Source organism: Cucurbita moschata, unplaced genomic scaffold (assembly GCF_002738365.1).
Source record: "Cucurbita moschata cultivar Rifu unplaced genomic scaffold, Cmos_1.0 Cmo_Scf00035, whole genome shotgun sequence".
Lineage (NCBI taxonomy): Eukaryota > Viridiplantae > Streptophyta > Magnoliopsida > Cucurbitales > Cucurbitaceae > Cucurbita > Cucurbita moschata.
In genome coordinates, this window is record NW_019268551.1 from 1,082,298 (window position 1) to 1,098,827 (window position 16,530).

The window sequence follows — 16,530 nt, forward strand, 5'->3', positions numbered from 1 at the left end:
CGAAAGGGAACGAAGCGGAGTAGAAGCTTCGATTCTGAAAGCATGCAACACTGAAGTGATATATATATAGAGAGAGATCATGGGGGTAGGGGGGATGATGACATGTATGGATAATAACCAAACTACCTTCTTTTGAATTTCAAGACCAACCTACAAGAAGAGTTTCAATATACATCCTGTTATGGCATAGGAGAGAGATTGAGAGAACACAAATGTGAGGAGGGAACTTCAATCAATATGAACAACTAAAGCTAAACTTGTAGGAGTATAACTAAGGAAGCAAGAGTTTCCCTTTTTCCTACATTTATCTATATAGTAAATACAACAATATAAACTACTGTTAAGTCACATTAATTATCTGCAGAGGATGTTTCTTCCTGGGCCTAAAACCCCAAGTTCGCAATAAGCCCCCCCCTTAGATTTTGTTCCCTGTTACAGAATCAAGTAATGAAAGTTTTGTCATGATGTAACGTAAATTTGAGGCGAAATTCCGAAGTGAATTAGGCACACATCAGTTCCTACCTCTAGATGCATTCCTGTTCTGGCTTCGTTGACCTTTATCGTGTGAAATAGAAGGAATCTTCGAGATTGTCAATGAGCTTTGTAGTCCCTCTAATAACTGCAAAACCAAGATTCGGAATGCACGTGCACATTACATAACGTATACGAGGGTACACCAACAAGAATGACAAACAAACAGTTGATTGAAGTTCTCTTATCAAAGACTTACTCTTGAGGTAGGCTGAATACGGCGGTTGGATCTCCGTGGCTCAGTAACATTAGAATTTGGTTTGGTAGGATTCCCATTGAAAACCTCTTTTTCCTCGATTTTTGCCAATTTCCCAACTGCAGGAGCAAGTTTTCCTTTATTTGCTCGTTCCAGCTTCGTGTGAAATGAGGATGTTTTCTTGGAAGCGTGTGCTGGAGGAAATACGACTGAGCCCTCTGGTGCTTCTTCAGTGCTGCAGAAAGAAGGAACGTCTATTTGGTTGTTCTTCGTCGAAGCGCTCTCATTCTGGCTTTCAGAATCCTTGGTAATAACTGCATGATCTTTTGCCAAAGAATTAACATCAGCAGAAACATTTGCAAAAAGTATTTCGTTCTGCAAAATAGTCTTACCTGACATACTTGGTTGCTTTCCGGACTTCACAGCCATGGGTTTCACAGCGTTTGCAGATTTTTCCTTCGTTTCATATTTTGAAGTTCTTTTTAATCCTTTGGATGTAGATCCTTGCGGCATCAAATACTTAGCCAACTTAGTTGAATCATTTGCTTTAGTAGTTCGAGTGTCTGCATCATAATGTTTGCTCACTTCCATAAATTTTCTCTTTTTTCCAGGTTTGGGAACACCAATAACCACTCTCGATGTGCCCTTCTGTAGACCAGTCCAACTGGTTTTTAATGGATTAGACCTGTTCTCAGTTTGAGTATTCCTACCAATATTGAATACTTTCTCATTTGCTGATAAAAAAAGCGAACTCTGGTCTGCTGGTTTGGCCGACTCGACATCCTCCACAATCGTTGGCATTTTATCCTTCCTTTTAACCTCTACAGCTGGACTGCCCAACTTCATACGTTTTTCCTGAGGCACAACAATCTGAATGCAATTGCAACTAAGCATATTTCAACAGAGTATGAACATAGAATCAGAGAAACAAACAAAAGTGTAGTATGGACCTCATGAGAATAATCATTTACATATGAGCCAGACAACTCAAACCATTCCCCATCTTTCCATATGAGAGATGGTCGGAGATTCCAAGCTTTGATAGTGGACGTTTCACCTCGATCTGCAAGAAAAACCATATGTTGATTAATTTATGAAAAAACACAATCTACATAGAAAAAGGTCAGTTGAACTCTGAATCTTAGTGACATGCCTGGAAAGCGGACAATATATGTTGCTTCATCTTTTGCGTCCTTCTCAACGACCACTCCTTCATGCCAGCTGGGAAACATATAAGCAAGCACAAGATTACGGATCAAATTTGGGGATCAAGATGGCACCAACTCGCAAAATCTTTCATCTTATAACAGTGTAGCAGTTGAAACTACTTAGGTAAGTGGCTAACCCTTATAACAGTGAAAATGTTGTGTAGCTACTTGGTCTCAAACCTATGTAAGGACTCAACTTCATTTGAATTAGATGATGGCAAGATAACAAAGGATTAGCATCATGGTTCTTGATCAACCCTAATGCAAAATGACTTGGAAAGTTGAGTATCCCAAGGATGTAAAGGTTTTCCCCATGTTTGATTTGGGAAGGGTGAATGCTCAAGAAAAACTCCCAGATTAGAAACCCTTCCACTCCTTTCTTCCAAACTGATGCTTGCAAAAGGGGTAACGCTGAAATCTCTTTGTTTGATACTCTTTCTTTCTCTAAGATCGCGATGGAATCCTTTCAATAACTATGGTTGTACAAGATTTTGAAGAACATCCAGAAAGTATTGTGTGGTTATCAATAAAAATACAGTTCTTTAAAACATGATTTGCACTGTTCTGAAGGAGACTAGGATACAAAAGTATAGGGGAGTTCTCCAAAAGATAGGTATGTCGGGGATCTATGTGATACTCGATGGCTTCGGACAGGAATATATCCATTCCCTCCTCACTGTATATTTCCTTGCTTAATGAACATTGTTTTCAATAATTAATAAAAAAAGAAAGAAAGAATAGAATATAAAAAATAACAATAAAAAGCACAAAAAGAAAACCACACCTATTCTGCATCCAAGCATCAACTCTGTCTCCAACCGACCAGATATAGTCCCCAATAGCTGCACGGCGTCTCTTCCTTGTTCCTTCATTCTGCAAGGTAGTCATAGGACGAGAAATTCGTATTCTCGGTGCCATACCCCCTTGACCATCGAGTGCAACCCACTCCTTTAGCTCACCTGGCCCTGCTCAAACCAAGAAAGTAAAATCGTCTGCAAAGTGAAGACAAGAACTTGTATGTTTTTAGAGCTTAATATACTCTCATTTTAATAGGAGCATTGTATACAATCATGAACTAATTTATGGACCATAAGCTGATAAAAATAGTTTAACTGCAGCTTCTCTTGCAAGCAAGAACCAAATAGTACTCATTAGTCAATCTCAAGTTACAAAAGCATAATGATTAGACCATCATCTTATATCGTATGTTTGGCTTGTCATTACCTTCTTCAGATTGAAGTTCAGTGTAGGAAACGTAAGCTTGCCCTTCCTTCAAACTCAGCACAACGGCTGTGAACCAAGATGCTTTTAATCCATTCCCATCCTTAAAAACCTAATTCATGACCAACAAGGTTAATACAAGATCAAGGGTCAGAAAACACCAATAAATGATCGGTAAATAGTGAGAATAATGAGAATAATGAAAATTGATCAGTCTGGTGACACACTCGAGGGATTCAAAAAGAAGCAGAAAAGTCCCATCGAATTTTTCTAAACCTTAAATCTACTTTCATCTTTATCGTAGGGAAGATTCTCTTTTCCTTCGATGAGAAACATGTATCCTTCATTTAATTGTTAAAGTTTAATTTTTCTAGGGCCCCCTTTCACTCTGGCGTTGCTGCTGCCCTTCCTTAAATTTTAGAGAGGATTCTTCTCGGTCTTTGTGTTCCAGTTTGGAGTTCTGCTGGCTTCTCAGCTTTTGAATGCTGTTTCAGTGGGCTGCGTTTGATTTTGCTCCAGCTTGGCTTTCAACTTTTGTTTGAGCCTGCTCTTAGTGTTGTTCTGTAGTTTGTTTCTTTTGTTTAAAGAAGCTTCTAGTTTTGTTTGTTACAGCTTGTTCATCTCTCTCTCTCTCTTTTTTTTTTTGTTGGTTCTTTTGGTTCTTGTTTTATTATTTCCCTTTGGGGGATTATATCCCCGAACATTTTTTCTTTCTGTTTATCAACCAATAAAACATGTTTCTTGTTAAAATAAAAATGATCAGAAAATGCAGGTGCATACATATAAGCATTTGAATTCCACGTTAGTACTCCTCATGGCATCAGCAGCACAAAAGAAGTAAACAGAATAAAGATCAACAATGGAGAGATAGTAAAACTATATAAAATAATCTCATACCTCAACATGGGAACCTTCCCTGATGCTACTTTGTCTTGAATCCTTGGCCTTTTCACACTCATCCTGGGAGGATCTTTCGCCTACTTCAGATTCTGGAACAACACCAATGGTTTTTGTCAGATCAGAAGCAATTTGGTCCTTCTGTCCTCCCAGATCCTTCTCACGAGGTGCTACACAACTTGTCATGCCGTCAACCAATCTGGGATGGTTCTCAACAGCGCCCATAGACATTTCTCCAGGAATAGATGACTTGGTACTGGCACTTACCTGAATTTCATTCTTACCTGACGATCCATCTCTATGACGCTTAATAGCTGAATTGGAACGTCCTCCATTAACATCGTCTGATCTCATAACCACATCAGAAGATACTTGAGGACTTTTCCAATAACCCTCTGGACCAGCTTCCACTAACTTACTCAAGGGAGGAGGATCGCCCATAGCAACTAACTTTCCAGCTTGTGACACAGCTGCTGCTGCCAGTTCGGCAGCTTTGACAATGGCATCTACATTTTCAGCATGCTTAGAAGCTGCAGATGCAGCTTCAACCCTTTTTCTAGCTGCCTCCCTTGCGGCAACAATAATAGAACTGGAACCATTTCCTCCATCTTCGCCCCTCAAGATGGAGGCTGGAGTGGCCTTCCCTACACCAACAGCACTAGTATGAACAGAAATTTCATTGCTTGGACAGGAGATCTCATGGCTAGATGAAGTCAATGCCTCATCAGCAATCAACTTTACTTGGAATGCAGCATTTGATGCCACACTGGCGGCGGCGGCCGCAGCCCTTGCAACAGTAGCAGCTGCTGCTATAGCAACAGCTGCCGAAGCTAGTTTAGCTTCTACGTCTGATACTAATTCTGAATTCTTCTGCCTGTTCAATTGACTCCACATTTCTGCACTGTGTTTAACAGCTTCAGATGCAAACAGTGCAGCATCCTCAGCCAGTTGCTTAGCCTCCCTAACCTTGCCAAGTGTTTCCTCTGAAAACATAGCTCTCCCTGTCAAATCTTGATCTGCAGTCATTGGGTGAGTAGTCGGACACAGTGGAGGAGCAGATAAAATCAAACTCTCAGAAACTGCCTTAGGGTGTACAGATGGAGATGTTGCAAGAGTAGAAATTGCAGGTGTAACTACAGCTGAAACTGGTTTTAAATGAGGTTGAACCTGCATAGTTATAAGGCCAGGATCCTCAGAAACTGTAGTCTTCTTTCTTCTTCTCATTTTTGATTCAGTGGAATTTTGCCCCGTGGTTGCTGATGCCTTTTTTAACTCAAGCAGGGGGGCAGCCCCAGGAAATACATTACCAGGAGTTCCACCGTGAACCATAGAACCAGAGGGCTTCACGGCAGAGGATTGTGGCACAGATGATTCCTTCAATGGTGTTAAATGAACTGGCTCAGTAATTGGCAAACCAGAAAATCGTGCACTGGAGTCGGGTGTCGAAGTCTGAGTAGCAACCCAGGTACTGTGGAATGGAGCCTGAGAAAACCATGAAAGATTATGACCAATAAAATTCCTGACAGGAGGAGTCTGATATGGATGCAACGGAGTAAGTGCTTGTGGATAGTCTATGACTGGACTTCGAGGCATAATACTAGATTGCAGAGCATTGGAAGGTGTGGAAATACTCCAGAGTGGTGAGGAAAGAGGGATCATAGGATTTATCACTGTTGATGTACTCTTACTGCTAACTCGACTAACTGAAGCAGATATAGTTTTACTTTGTAGTGTACTTTGTTTATTTGCTTGCTCATTACTCCTACTACCTACAGAACAAATTTTCAAATTCAAAACGAGAGAGCGAGAGAGAGAGAGAAAGAGAAAGAGAGAGAGAGAGATAAGCCTAGAAATGAATAAAATGCTTCAAAGTACCGGATTGTGATTGCGATGGTGTCTCTGGCTGAGATTTTTTTCCATGAAACCTGTCTACACACATACGCCAGGCATTCTCCCAAAGGTTTGTTCCACCATCTGAAATTTAAAAATCACACAAATAAAGAAAAAACGGCATCCATATGGTGAATCATAATGAATGATAGGGGGGAAATTTTACCAGTTCCTCCAAATGCAGACAACATGTACGCCTCATCTGGTGCTGTACCTTGACTGCAGCAACGATTAAATCCATAAAAAACACTTAGTAGAAAGGAGCTCCATTGTTTTCTTTGGCAAAAAAAAAAAAAAAACGAAAAAGAAGAAGAAAAAGAAAGAGGAGCTCAACAAAAGGAACTACACGAGAAATTTTTTGTGCCTTGCTCAAAGGAATGAAGTGCCTTTTTGCTGTCTACCTATGTTTTTTTATAGGACAAGACTTCCTCTATAACTTTTCAAGAGTAATGAAAGGTGGAAAATTGCAATGATTTTCAGTTCTGACACTAACGCCTCTGAACATATACATGCAACTGAAGAGAAAGCTATAGTTTCATTCGATTGTTTTAAGGACCAGAAGAATAAATGGACTCACATCAAAGCTCCATAAACAAAAATCTGAGCACGCAGTTGAACTTGCTGCAAGTCTGTGAAAGGCTGTTGAAACATTGTAGATGGGGAGGCAGAATTGTTCAAGTCTGGAATGCTAGAAGTCGAAGCACCAATAAAGACAAATGGTTTTGCACCACTGGACTCCACATGTCCATGATGTTGCATCTCATTGGACAGTGCAAGCTGGAAAACTCCAGGATTGCTTATGGGTGTACTGTTAGATTTCTCTACTTTCTCCGATTTCTTCAAATTTCCCTTTGTAGACGACGCTCTCCCCAATCCTACGACAGAAGCACGCCTAGGTTTACGCTCAGGAGTGCTCTTGGAACGAGCACGTGAAACTTTTACCTCAGACACCTGAGGGCTACTGTGTGAAATACCCTGAGCACTCTTGGCGTCCAATTTGGATCGGCCAGAAGATGATTGGGGTCCCTCCACAACCTTCAATCAAAATAATCCACAATATAAAGAGTGAAATATGTTGTATTCTTTCTTTTCTTTTCTTTTCTTTTTCTCTCAATGAAAGTTCATTCATTCATTAACAAAGACAAAATAAAATAAATAAATAAATAAATAATGGAGCGTGAAAAAGATAAATAAATATTTTCCCATGAACAGGATGATAATATGAAGGAAAAATAAGATAAAATCTAACGGAACCAATGACATGAAGGAAAAGAATCACCGAAGAAGCATTAGCTGCTGATGCAACTGGATTGCCAGAATCACTTTTTGGCAGATCTACCAATGAACTGGACTCAAAGGTAAGAACTGTCTCACTTTCAGAGGCACCATTTCCTTTGGGTAACTGGGAACCAGACGATGCATTGCCAACCAGCCTACCCTTGGGCTCTGCAGCTTCAACATTCTTACTCAATGGCCCCTTATTGCAATATTTTTCATCTGGATCAAGAGCAACCACAGTAGTTTTGACAACATCGGGTACATTAGGAGGAGGCTTATCAGCAGTAGAATTACCATTACCCATCACAGACGTCAGTTCATGAGATTCTGGAACAGCTGCAGAGCATAATGCACTTTCCTTTTTGACAGCATCACCTGCAATCGAGTAGTAGGAGAAAAATCAAGTTTGAAAAAAATTTGGAAAATGTATACAAGACATCTCCAACACCACCATAAAAACAAGAAAATATCATTCGATTTCACTTCATCTTGAGGAAAGACTAAATGCCATTTCTTATGTTTCTGCAAATGTACAAAATGTAATCTTCCACATGCAAGTTCTTTTCCAGCAATTTATATTGCAAAGAGCAATCAACAAAAGCAATCCACGATTTCTGTACAAAATGATAAAAATAATGAACTGAAAACGCAAGAGTATAAGGTTAAATCTGACAATTTCAATCTAAGTCAAGTTACATTTTTTATGTTCTTAAGAAACATCTTTTATTGATAAAAATGAAAGAAGATCAGGAATCAATACAATAACACTACTAATTGGAAATCTTTTCAGGAAAAAAAAAATCTCAAAGGGTTTGTTACAATCACACCTCAAACTTTTAATTTGAGAAATTTATGATACCATTGCAATCCAGCCCTATAGTAATAATAACAGTTATCATTATTGTTGTTGTTGTTGTTATTATTGGATAAGAAACTGAACTTTTATTGGAGAAAGAAGCGCATAAAAAAGGAGGTGAATGAGGAAAATTATTGAACGAGGTAGCCATAGTGAAGCTACCACATAATAATCTTTGATTAAGATTTAATATTCAATGATTAAAGTTTTTAATCAATCGATTAAGAAAAATCTTGTTTAACATTTGTTTCTAGAATGGTGTCCACATGGTAGTTGGTGTAGAACTGCTTATTGTTTATCAAACTAGTTCGAAGGAATGGAAACTGTGGGGAAGTTTAATGGCGCTTGTAATAGTTATATTTAAAAGGATAAATTGCATCTATAACTCAACTATGATGATGGTTACTGTTGCACCACAAACTCTTGATTTAAAAATTAAATCCTCAATCTTGCATAAATGTAAAAGTCATGTATTTTCATCAACCATTGTTAAAAATGCCAATGGATGTGAGAGAAACGTCTCCTTTGCCATCCCTCTCTATCATATTCCTCCCTCTGTAGGACTTTTTCTCTCTACCGCTTTCTTCTCTCTACAAAGTCTTCTTTCTCCTCTTTTAACACCTCTCCTTTCTAAACAAGGTCTCTCTTTTCTCTTTAACATACTCATCTCTCTCTAGAAAGTATATTACAAAGGTTGGGTTCCGATTTTCAGTTTGATTCGGTTCACTGGTTCAGAAAATAAAAATCCTGGTTTAAAAACTAATGTGTATATATATATAGTTTGTTTCTTTACACATCTCAATGTAAAACCCACTTTCTTTTCTCTTTTCTTCTACAGCCCTTCTCTCTCTTTACAACCCCTCTCTCCTTCTCTCCTCTCTTTGGTAACCCATCTTTCCCTTTCTCTCCCTCTCCCTCCTCTCATTTGTAGACCATCTACAGTACACTAACGGCAACATCGCCATTCAGTCCAACCATGAGCCACCTTGCACCCGTCCATCAATTCAAGTATTAAAACCTAAAGACCCAACCCACCCACTCTACTCAGGTTGGTGGGTCGAGGAACCAACCAACCCAAAAATTTAAGTAGGTCTCAACAAAAATGCCACTTATCCAACTCAACTTGTGTTACATCTCTATAAAATAGATAGCCAACTCAAAGGTTAAAGCATTATCACCTCAATAAACCAAAGGTTTGAATCCTCATCTCCATGTATAGTTAAACTTGAAAAAGAATAGATAAAATGGATAGAGAGGGGTACAGTATTGTGAACTCAAATTATTAAATAACAATAATAAAATAAATAAATAAACCCAAAAGGGAAGAAAACAAGGCATGCTGCAAGATATCCGCATAGAAATCCTAGTGGGAAATATGAAAGACAAATTTTTATGGCCGAATATAACACTTCAATCATGAATGAACAAGAAATAAACAGCATGAGCAGAAGTTGCTAGCTGAAACAGGAAATTTAACACCAAAGTCAACATTCAAACTTCAATAACAAATAAATCAAATAATTTAGCGTAACATATTATTCCACGTGCATTTAGAAATTGTATAATTTGGTTACTCACTGTCAGTGCTCACTGCAATAGCCTGCTGACAATTATTTCCCACAGATTCTGAAACAACTTTAGTACTTTCCTGATCTTTCTGATAATTATTGAGTGTTTCTCCTGGCGGTGGAGTTAAAGACAACGCATCAAGCGGAAAAGCTTTTACATCTAAAGAAAAAAATCATTTAACAACTTGATCGTTAGAAACATGGAAAAGATCCACTGACATAATTATGCAAGCTAAGTGGTCCAAACCAACATTCTTAATAAATTCAAATGTCGTGGATTAAAGATTCTAAACAGAAGGTAAATCAGATAACTACTGGTAGTACAATACATTGTCATTTAAAAAATAAAACCATTTTCAATCAGCAGAGTTCTACAGGTGAATTGAAATCATCGTTGCATCAAAAGGGCATCATTAGCTTGTAATTATCCATAATGAAAAATGACAGCAGAAGAAGGCAGCTGCCGCGCACTGAGGCTATAAGATACATGGGAATTACGTGATAATATTTATGTACAAGGCTATTGTCTTTGATTATTTACGTTGTGGCATTTTAAATCTGTAGAAAGCTGAGAATACAATACAGTACCAAAGGAATACGTCCAGGTTTCAGACAAGAGTTCACAAGCCTTAACACACCAAAAAGAAAAAAGAAAAAAACTCTGATAAAATCTAGGAAGAGTAATAGTCTATAAAGAAAAATTAAATCTAACTCAACTAGGAAACTTATCGGTTAATACTTATTAGATTGAAGTTAAGCATATCCAGTTACGAATTAATCAAGATGAGGTTCTCAAGACATGACTTCTACTTCAATCCATTCTCTTTCTTTCCTTCAAAACAAAATGTAGGAAGGCTTGGGCAGAAATAAATTAAAGAAAAATATTAAAACCACTTCAGTCATTAATAAATAAATTTAAAATTTAATATCACTAAGACAATTCAAACGTTTTAACTAAATTGAAAGTTCAAACTGGCTCACCTGACTGTTCAACACCGTTATCAGTTGACTTCGAAAAAGCTGAATCAACGTCCATTTCCTGTCTGCAGTCCTGGATAACATTATTAGGAACATCTGCTTGAGGTGTAGATTGGCTTTCTGTGTTGCAGCCCTCAGTGTTCAAATCCTTTGAAATAGATTGATCGATACTTTCACCTAATCCCTGGCCAGTAATGACATGAGCGGATTTTTCAGCTTGAGAAACAGGATGAAATAGCGCCACAGGTTGAGAAGTATCCAACAGAGGAGGTCTTCCTTCAGCAGGAATCATCACACCACTTTCTTCTTTGCTATCGGATTGGGTAGACTCCACCAGAGCAGGTTGCAACTGGTCCTCTTTGTCATCAGCGTCTTTTCTGTTTGTCAAAGCATCAACCGGAGGTAAGGACTCACCCTGTAATGTGCCACATGTTTTCACATTGACATCCTCAAAGGTAGCCACTGATGTGCCACATACTGCCTCAGTAGCATCGTCAAGGGAAGACACTGATGTACCACATACTGCCTCAGTAACGTCGTCAAAGGCAGAAACCGATACTGCAATCATAGGAAAAGGGAGAAAATAAAAGTAGCTGGCTCAGCATGCATACCTTGAAAACAAAAGTGAAGCATAACTACATGATCTTTAGAACATCCCCAAAAATTACATTCGAACATCACATACCTGATTCATCACCGGTATTAGCACTGTACTCTAATTTTGTATTTATCATCCCACTTTCTACACCACTCTCTTGAAAAGACAAGGATATGATTCTCTTATCTGCGACAGGAGACTCAGCAATCTTGCCATCCACACTAAGAGAATCAGACGACAACATCCCTCCTTCCTTTCCACTGGCGTGCTCAGCATGGACATTAGCAGGCTGACACAATTTATTATCTTCACATAATTGTGTTGACTCAGCCACAGTGGTAGGTGGCAAATGGCCTTCAGAATACAAGTCTTCCGAGGGAAGTGTACCCTTAGGAAATTTATCAGGAATATCTCTGATATGACCACTGATGCTTTCACCAACCTTGGAGGCATCATTTTCCTCCATAGCAGATGCAGAATACTCGGACTTACTAGTTTGTATCTCAATGCCCGAGGGAAAATGCTGCTGATCTTCAATAATTATTTCCTGTGCACAAGCCATCTGCTCAACTGAATCACTCTTAGGCCCTTGAAAGGCACAAACTTCAGCATTAATGTTTCTCGCCTCACCTGCACACGCCTCAGATCTAGCCTCACCTTTAACAACCGTAGGTAATACCTCATGCATGTTTGCTTCAGACGGATTCCCAATCTCCACATTTGTACACAAAACCTTATCATCAAACTTGCCACTTTCAGCAGGAACTTCCGACGTAACCTCACCACTACCTGAATGGAATACACAATCCCCCTTCAAGGTCATACTTGCATGGGACTGCAAATTAGCAATACTAGAATCGATCACCAAACTTTCTGTAGCAACTGAGGGTGATAAAAGAGGGCTTTGGTCATCTTTACTCAACTCGTGTGAATTGACCACTTGGTCAGTGTTCTCAATATATGTATTAACTGGATTCTCACATAGATCTTTTATTTTCTGTTCAATCTTCTGGTTGCTCAATTTTTCACTGCCTTCATGCGTGCAAGTAACCAAATCATTTATATGCTTTCCTGAATCAGAAAAACCATCTTGCCCTTTATCTTCCAAGGATATGGCAGCTGAAGTTTCGGTTGTACTTGGACATGTTTGCTTACTGTTTTCATCAATACCAGGACTTCCCTCACTTGCTGGCACGTCTACAAGTTCATGAGCGACACCAGGATCAACGTTGCCTAAACTTCTATCAACAGTCTGAGCCTCTTGAAACTCAGTAGGATCAATCCTTTGAAGCTGTTGTTGCTCCCCTCCTATGTCCTCATTAACAACATGAAATTCCTCAAGATTTATATCTGGTAAATCGCCCATTTCACAGAAACTACTACCGTCATCTTTTAAAGTAGGGTCCATTGGATTTGTTAAGAAGTCCAATTTTTCACGAGCATTTGACTCCCCGGTAACTGTTGGTGCCAGATTGATATCTTCCTGCCCAACGGATTTCAATAACATTTCAACAGATTCAGAGGAAGTGGCCTCAGACCAAACATTTTTCCGTCTCAATATAGAACAAGATTCTGCTGCACAAGAACTAAACCCTATTCCACTACTTCCACGAGAATAATCTTCAATCCACTGATTATCTTCGTTGTTCTCAATACCTAAGAAGACCTCAGGTTCAACCAAGCTATCAAATCTTACATGCCCTTGAAGGGTATCATCAAAATCAAACTTTGGGAGAGCATATTGCCGAACAACAGGAGGAAATTTGGCACTTCCTTCACCAGCTAAATGAAGATTCTGGCTTTGAAAGTCATTGTCGTCATAATCCATGGGTTTATCTCTGCTTTAGAAATGGTTGGGAAAAAGAAAATTAAGAGAAAGGGTAGTTACTGTGCTAATAACCTTTTCCAAATTCATTATAACTATGATTTGTACCTAATTAGTTTAACCTAGAAAATTGTTCGTTGATGCGACACGTGGGTCGCAGTTACCGTCCCGAGTACACATATCAATAGGCCATATACTCTCAAAGAAAAGTTCATGAATAGAAGAATTAGTAAGAAAAAAAAAACTCCCCCAAACCCCCATATTCACATAGTTGCCGGGTTCGAACCCAACATTCCTCGACATTTGCATTCGGCATGTATCAAGAACCCACACCAAAGTATCAACAATTAATGAAAAAAAAAACTAACCTCATGATAACTTCAGAGAACATCCTCTAGAAGTTTATTAAAGAAAATCCAGCCTAATAGCTCATCGATTCAAAGCAGACTAAAACACATACTCACTATAAACAATTGCAAAAGAATAATAATAATAAATAAATAAATCATATGATAAACAACCCAGAAGAATATTTTGAAAACAAAAAGGAAATGAACAGTACCAGAAGAAGTAAGTGTAGAGACGCTACCTCCCTCCATCCGGTGATGAAAACCAACCCGTTTGATCTCAGCTATTCCCTTGTCTCGCAGTCATCTACTGCTTCAAACAAAAACCCTAACCTTCAGTGAGTCTCGACCGAACAACAAAGTATAAGCAGCCGCAACAATAACTCCTCAAACAGAAATAGAACAAGAAAGCCCTAACTACATTCAGCAAGAAATCCAATTGACTGAATAAGAGCTTGTCCGAGCATCAAAATTAGGGTTCCGAAAATCAACGGTGAGAACTGATGTCACAAGAGTGAGATGAAGACGAACAAACAGAGGAGAGAGAAATTGAGAGCTAGAGAGAGAGAGAGACGAAAAGAAGGAAAGCGTTGCGACCCTTTTTTCTTTTTTTTTCTTTTCTTTTTTTTTATAATTATAAATTTATTGTTTCATTTCATCAATCAAACAAAAAAATATATATAATTAAAAATTAACATGTGTACCAATACAAACAAGACACGTGGCACATTGATGCTTCCGGGAGAGGGTACATTTTTCGAGCTTAAGTACGGTTTTCTTAGACAAAAGAATATATAATAAAATAAAACTAACTTTTTCAATTTCAAAACAAATTAAAATATTTATTTCTTTTTACTCTTATATTTAATTTATTTTATTATATATCTTTTATTTATTTATTTATTTATTTTTATTTTTTAATAGCAAATACGATATAAGATTACAAAAATTACGAAAAAGACCTTACAAGTATTCGAGGAGAACGCTACATTTTAAAATTATGTATAAAAATATATAATACGTTCATTTTTATATTTTGTAAATATTTTTTTATGTAATAGAAAGTTTTTAAAATAATTAAATTTAAAATTTACGAGTAATAAGACACTTTTAATCGATGTTTGATGGGTCTTTAAAATAATAATATCATATTAGTTTGCAATTTTCTTTTAAATATGAATATTTTAAAATAAATAAGTAAACATCATTTATTATATAATTACATTTAATTAATTAAAAGATATCACTTTGACTGCGACTTAAATTCTAAACGATTTTTTATTTTATAGTCTAAGATTCGAAATATTATATTTGAATTTTTGCAACAAATTGACCATAGAAATTGAATATAATACACAATAATAAATCGCTATTAAATTTTAAAAAAGAAGTCTACGTGTTAAATGAGGCAAGTACATCCTATACTTCAATTGAGCTCGTGCCCACAATGCTCATTTGTCAAAGTTCAAAATATTTAATGTGTTTATAATTTAGTAGGTTAGGACGATAATAATTTTACTTTCAATTATATATTTAATGTGTATATATATATATATGTGTGTGTGTGTGTGTATGTATGTTATGTATGTAAGAACGATGATCGTAATGCTTCATGCTTAGGATTGGAATGATGATGGTGTCAACATTTCCGTGCAACATGGTCACGTTACTTACGAGTGAAGACTATCTTCATAGACCAACACAAGTTCTTATAACATGTTTTGTCGTCGTTCACATGCATATTATGAAATTTTTAAAGAGGTCACTCGACATAAAATCGTTCAAAGCAAAGCACGTTTTAACCTTGGAGTTTTTATGATCGAGTCAGCAAAAATGAAGGTGTACATTGTTGATATAAGTAGTAATTTTCAATTCACTTTAAGTGTTTTTTGTAGTCATTTTATCGTAATGATCGCTCTCATTTGAATGTAATATTAGTTCATTCATGTATCGCTCATTTACTTGGGTGTCACATGCTCGCAAGCTACCTATCGTAAGAGTATTATTGAAATTTTTTAAAATTATAGCGTGTTTTTTTTTTTTACCAAAATACGAAATTCAATGATATTTTCATTCAATATTCTTTTATTTTTATATTATTTACATTTGAAATACGTGAATTGTCTTGTTACAACGGCTCGAATAAGAGTGGTTACACGATAGAGTGGTATGTAATTTTATGCATGGGTATGATCTCATGTCGATCTAACAATTGAGACACGTTTGAATGAACAGTTTTTTTTTTCTTGTCCGCTACTAGTATTTAAGTTGAAGTGATTACACGATAACGTGACGTATCATTTCATGCATGGGTATTGTTTAGACTGTGAGTATGAAACTTCACGATCTAGCGGTAGAGATACGATTGAACGGATAATCACATCATCTACACTATTACAACTCTTTGAATCGAAATGGGCAGTGTCTCATGTATAGAAACAATCTATAAATCATCACGTTCTACCGATAAAGACATGTTTGAGAATATTTAAAGAAATGTCACAGCATTCATCCTAAACTTTATAAATGATGTAATATTTAGTTTAAAATTTGATTAAAGTTATAATTTTTTTTTAAAAATAAATTATAAAATACGGCATAAAACTGATGGAATTTAAGTAATTAAAAAATTCGCGAGTTTGAGAATATTTATTTTATGAATAATTATTTGTAATTTTAAATTTATTGAATTTTGTGAAATTTTAAAGATTTTTTTTAAAATCACATACATAATAATTTAATGAATAAAAATACTTGTAAATTTTACATTTTATTAAAAAATAATTATAAACTTTTAAAAAATTTAATAATACACTTAAACTTAAAAAAATATTTAAAAAATATAATTATAATTAATTTTTAATGAAAATTATCTGAACTTTCATATTTTCATTAATATCTTATTCTAATCTTCAGTAATAATATTAATTTTATTGTATTAATATTATTTTTTAAATTAAAAAATATTTTAAAGTTTTTGTTTTGTTTTGAAAAGTGTAAGAATATTTATGAAATTTTAGACAATAATTTTTTAAACATTTTTAAAAATCTAAAAAATATTTTTAAAATTAATGGTAAAAATATTTAAAAGAAAAAATAAAATACGCGGCTTACCAAAAAAAAAAAAAAAAAAAAAA

At 36.4% G+C, this 16,530-nt stretch overlaps 1 protein-coding gene and 1 long non-coding RNA gene across 11 annotated transcripts; both read right to left on the bottom strand.

Annotated features, from left to right (window-relative positions):
* Positions 1 to 111: 111 nt before the first annotated feature.
* LOC111431198 lies at positions 112 to 14,006 on the bottom strand. Of its 10 annotated transcripts, XM_023067770.1 has the most exons (18): positions 13,636 to 14,005; positions 11,309 to 13,059; positions 11,150 to 11,181; positions 10,627 to 11,104; positions 9,656 to 9,805; positions 7,223 to 7,596; positions 6,521 to 6,978; positions 6,110 to 6,162; positions 5,929 to 6,027; positions 4,054 to 5,822; positions 3,160 to 3,268; positions 2,720 to 2,900; positions 1,881 to 1,948; positions 1,678 to 1,790; positions 1,120 to 1,597; positions 731 to 1,050; positions 523 to 619; positions 112 to 429 (listed from the first exon to the last, which is right to left on the bottom strand). In XM_023067770.1, the coding sequence occupies exons 2-18, from the start codon at positions 13,047 to 13,049 to the stop codon at positions 416 to 418; spliced, it is 6,534 nt and encodes a 2,177-aa protein (XP_022923538.1). In that variant the 5' UTR covers positions 13,050 to 13,059; positions 13,636 to 14,005; the 3' UTR covers positions 112 to 415. The 10 variants fall into 10 exon arrangements, with proteins under 10 accessions (XP_022923538.1, XP_022923536.1, XP_022923537.1 ...); XM_023067768.1 differs by having other exon boundaries at positions 1,120 to 1,582; positions 10,627 to 11,181; positions 13,636 to 14,006; XM_023067769.1 differs by having other exon boundaries at positions 731 to 1,041; positions 1,129 to 1,597; positions 10,627 to 11,181; positions 13,636 to 14,006.
* LOC111431200 lies at positions 9,882 to 10,607 on the bottom strand. The gene is made up of 2 exons (XR_002708452.1): positions 10,385 to 10,607; positions 9,882 to 10,273 (listed from the first exon to the last, which is right to left on the bottom strand). It is a non-coding gene; the product is annotated as an uncharacterized LOC111431200 (long non-coding RNA).
* Positions 14,007 to 16,530: the final 2,524 nt, after the last annotated feature.

Bases quoted from the DNA above. Each gene is read 5' to 3' on its own strand.
- LOC111431198 (XM_023067761.1), bottom strand. From the start codon at position 13,049: ATGGATTATGACGACAATGACTTTCAAAGCCAGAATCTTCATTTAGCT. The intron at 11,182-11,308 runs GTATGTGATGTT...CTATGATTGCAG, and splicing joins TAATACCGGTGATGAATCAG to TATCGGTTTCTGCCTTTGAC. The intron at 620-730 runs GTAAGTCTTTGA...TTGGTTTTGCAG, and splicing joins GTATTCAGCCTACCTCAAGA to TTATTAGAGGGACTACAAAG.